Source organism: Sorex araneus, chromosome 6, assembly GCF_027595985.1.
Source record: "Sorex araneus isolate mSorAra2 chromosome 6, mSorAra2.pri, whole genome shotgun sequence".
NCBI classification, from domain to species: Eukaryota; Metazoa; Chordata; class Mammalia; order Eulipotyphla; family Soricidae; genus Sorex; species Sorex araneus.
In genome coordinates, this window is record NC_073307.1 from 25,596,846 (window position 1) to 25,600,661 (window position 3,816).

Consider the following 3,816-nt stretch of genomic DNA (forward strand, 5'->3'; position numbering starts at 1 on the left):
TAAAGAGGAAAAGGAAGGAAGCAATGAAAGCGGAGACACCCACACTCTCAGCCTCCAGCTGGCCTGCCAACTCCCTGGGGAGGGTCCCCTGCATCACATGCACCCCGGGCGGTGAGGTAGGTGAGGTCCGAGGGGCTGAGCCCACTCCTCGGGCAGAGGTCTGGGGGCGGGGAGGGGGCTGCTGAGCAAGAACTTCGTGGGCTCCACACCCCCAAGGGTCTTCCTCTGCCTCCCCTCAGAGACTCTGTTGGTAATTCTGGGGTTCTGCTTCCCCAGAGCAGCCAGGGCTCCCCTCAGGACACCAATAAGCCTCTTCATGGGGGTCCTCTGGGAGGGGGTTTCTTTCATTTGGGCACAGTAAGCCTGGCTGTGCTCAGGGCTTGCTCCTGGCTCTGTGCTCCTGGAGGTGCTTGAGGGGCCTGTGTGGTGCTGAGGATTGGACCAGGTTCAGCTGCATGCAAGGCAAATGCCTTAATCCCTGAATTGTTGCCTGGGCCCCTATACTTGGCTTTCTCAGGAGCCCTTTTTGGGGTCCCTGAACCAGGGAACTGGTTCCGAGGAGTGAAAGCTGGTCAGGCCTAAGGAGACGGATGTCCCTCTCTCCTGACCCGTAACATAACCCCTCAGAGGGAGGGGAATGTGGATGGAACCCGGGGGTTGAGGGAAGGGGGGTTCATGCAGACGCACCCCTCCCTCTCAGCCAGAAGCTCCTCCATCACCTCCTTCATGTGGAAGGCAGGACGCACAGAGGGTCCAGCGCTCAGAGATTGAGGGGTCTGTGTCACCCGGGGGACACCTGTCCCACAGTCTCTTGGGAACTGAGCCCCATTTAGATCCATCTGGGACTGACTGACGTGGCTCTCACATGTGCCAGCCTCTCCGCAGGTGGCCCTCTGACAAATGTCCTCCAGATGCTTGCTAAGGCCAGGTCCTGCTTGCATGGGGCAGCTCAGACCATACCCTACCCGCTGGGGAGACTGGGCAAGGAGCTCCAGGACTCAGATATGTGACATGGGCATGGGTGGACCAACTGGACAGTTGGCCAGGTCCCAGAGGAAGCTCCCCATGGTGGAGGTCAAGGAAGCAGAAAACAGGGAACCAGCTCACGGAAGAGGCTGGGTGGGACCCAGGGCCCTGGAACAGGACAGTGTTTGCCCTGAGATGAACCTCAGTAGGGACGAGAGTGGGGACGGGAGTTGGGCTGAGGATGTGGGGTCAGGACTTGCTCAGACCCTCTCAGCTCTGGGGGATTTCTGGAGAAGGGGGAGGGCAGAGCAAGCGCCGGGGGTGGAGGATGGGGCAGAAGGTTTGTGTTCTCTGACTGCAGAAGCCTCTGACTGGCGGAGGGTAGACTCAAGGACAGAGCCGCTGGGACGTAACCCTCCATCACACCTGCCCTTGGTGACACCTCATCAGGTCTTACCCCCTGCTTTGCCACTCTGATTCTGAGGTTGGTGGGAAGCTCAGGTTGGCCATTGAGAAAGGACTCGGTGCGCTCCCAGGCCCCGAGGAAGCAGCGGGCACGTGCCAGCAGAATAAATTCTCACCCCAGGTCTGTTCCTCTTCCTTTGGGGGAGACGCAGCTGCTCTGCTCACCCCAGCTCAGCTGTGCTCCCATTACGATGGATGCTGGAACCCCCCCGTCTCCTCGCCATACACAGGGCAGAGACAAGGACAGACAGACAGACAGACGTGTACTACTGAAAAGAAACACAGACTCCAGAGAGCATGCGCGGCATGGCGGGTGATGCTTAGGCTGGCGCGAGTGCGAATGCGGGGCTCCGCTTGGCTGGAAGTAGTTCAGGGTCGGTCCAAGGCGCATTGGGCCCCGCTGAGCTGGCCCGTCTGGGCTCTTTCCTTTCCAGGCTCTCCTTCCTGTCCTGCCATGGAGAGGCCCCTCACGGTGCTGCGTGTGAGTCTGCACCACCCCACGCAGGACCTGGCCGCCGGCGCCCACATCCCAGCCAGGCTGCAGCACGACGCCAGCCCCTTGCTGGTGGGACGCGGACCGGAAGCCCACCTGCGGCTGCCCCTCCCCCGCCTCTCCCGCCGACACCTGTCGCTGGAGCCCTACAGAGAGAGGGGCAGCGCCCAGCTGACTTTCTGCATCAAGGCCCTGAGCCGCAAGGGCTGGGTGTGGGTCAACGGGCTGACCCTGAGGTTCCTGGAGCAGGTGCCCCTGAGCACCGTCAACAGGGTCATCTTCTGCAGAGTCCAGATGGTGATCTGTGTGGAGCAGGGCGTGTCCCTGGAGGCTTTCGTCTGCTGCTTCCAGCTCAGCCCCTCGCCCCTCATTTCCCAGCCCCAGGCCGTGGAGATGGATGAGTGGGAAAGCAGCCCCCCGGAGGAGCAGCCTCCCTCAGAATCAGACCAGCGGGTCCTGTCTGACCCTGACTCACTGCACTACCTTCCTAGGCCGGACCTGGAGGAGGACCAGAAGTACAGCTCCAGGGGGGAGTCCCCAGAATGACCCTGCGCTCCGCTGCCCGGAGCCAGCCTTTGCTGAAACTGAAAATATTTGAATGACATCACGCTGAGGTTGACAAGTCGGGGCTGCCTGCCTAACTAACAACGAACGAGTCTGCAAGCGTGTTCCAGCCCTGACCGGGAGGGAGGAAGCACCCTCGGCTGGCCGGTGCAGTAACAGTGAACTTCATATATACTTTTAGGGGCCCTCAGGGCTTCTGGGCGCCGAGCTCCTATTTCCCCACATTGCCCCCTGCTTGTCTTGACTAGGAGTTACTTTATGTTGCTAATTTTGCTTGCCACTTAAGAGCTAGAGCTTGAGGTTGCCCCAGGAATGCTTGGACACATGTAACAATTACATTTGTGGTAGCTGGAGGTTACCTTCAGCTTTCAAATACCCACAGGCTCCGGGGGCTTAGGAGAGTCTGTGTTTAATAAACTGCGAGTATTTCATTAAGCTGGCATCCCCAGTAGGATTCCCGGAGCCCCAGATGGGCTGCGTGCACTCCAGGCTGTCTAGTGGAGGCGGGGGGTGGGAGGCGAAAAGGGATGGGAGAGGAAATTGGAAAGGTGGGGGCGCTCCTTGGTGGAGAGGTCTCCGGCAGAGCCTGGGGCTTCCTGGGGATGCATGGGAAGCTGTGACCTGGTCTGCCTGGAAATTCATCATCACCATCATCTCCATCTTTCTGCCTGCCCCCCCACTCTTTGTCATTCTTACCCTCCCCCCCCCATAGGAGTCACGCCCAGGCACGCAAGTGGGTGGGGATTTCGTAGTGCAGAGATGGAACCTGGGGCCTTGCACATAGTAGGCATGAGCTACCTCGCCAGCCCCTCTCTGCTTTTTTTCCATTTTTAATTGAATCACCGTGAGATAGTTACAAAGCTCTCATGATTGAGTTTCAGTCATAGGATGATCGAACACCCATCCCTCCACCAGGGTACATTTCCCACCACCAATGTCCCAGCATTCCTTCCGCCACCCCTACCCCAATGCACCACCTGACTTTATGGCAGGCATTTTCCTTTTTACTCTCTCTACTTTGGGGTGCAGGGGGGGGCATACTAATCTTCTCTGTATTGTTTTAGTATATGTGCTGCCAAAGCGAGCACCCATAAGCCACCTCCTGCCGGCACCAGATCACCCTCCAGGTCACCCTCCAGAACTCACGGCTTCTTCTCCCGGAAGGGAGCATAAAATGAGGCCCCCATAACCATGCCACCGGACTCCACGCCAGGGTGTCCCAGAGGAGGGTGGATGAGAGCCCTCCCTGCCCCAAGGGACCCAGCCCCATCAGCCAACTTCCTCTACCCCACCGCCACCGTGCTCCAGGCCACTTTCTACATGCTCAT

General features: G+C 59.1%; 1 protein-coding gene across 1 annotated transcript; it reads left to right on the forward strand.

The window, feature by feature from the left end:
• The first annotated feature begins 1,885 nt into the window (after window positions 1-1,885).
• On the forward strand, window positions 1,886-2,470 carry TIFAB (TIFA inhibitor). The gene has a single exon (XM_004609977.2). The coding sequence runs from the start codon at window positions 1,886-1,888 to the stop codon at window positions 2,468-2,470; it is 585 nt and encodes a 194-aa protein (XP_004610034.2).
• Window positions 2,471-3,816: the final 1,346 nt, after the last annotated feature.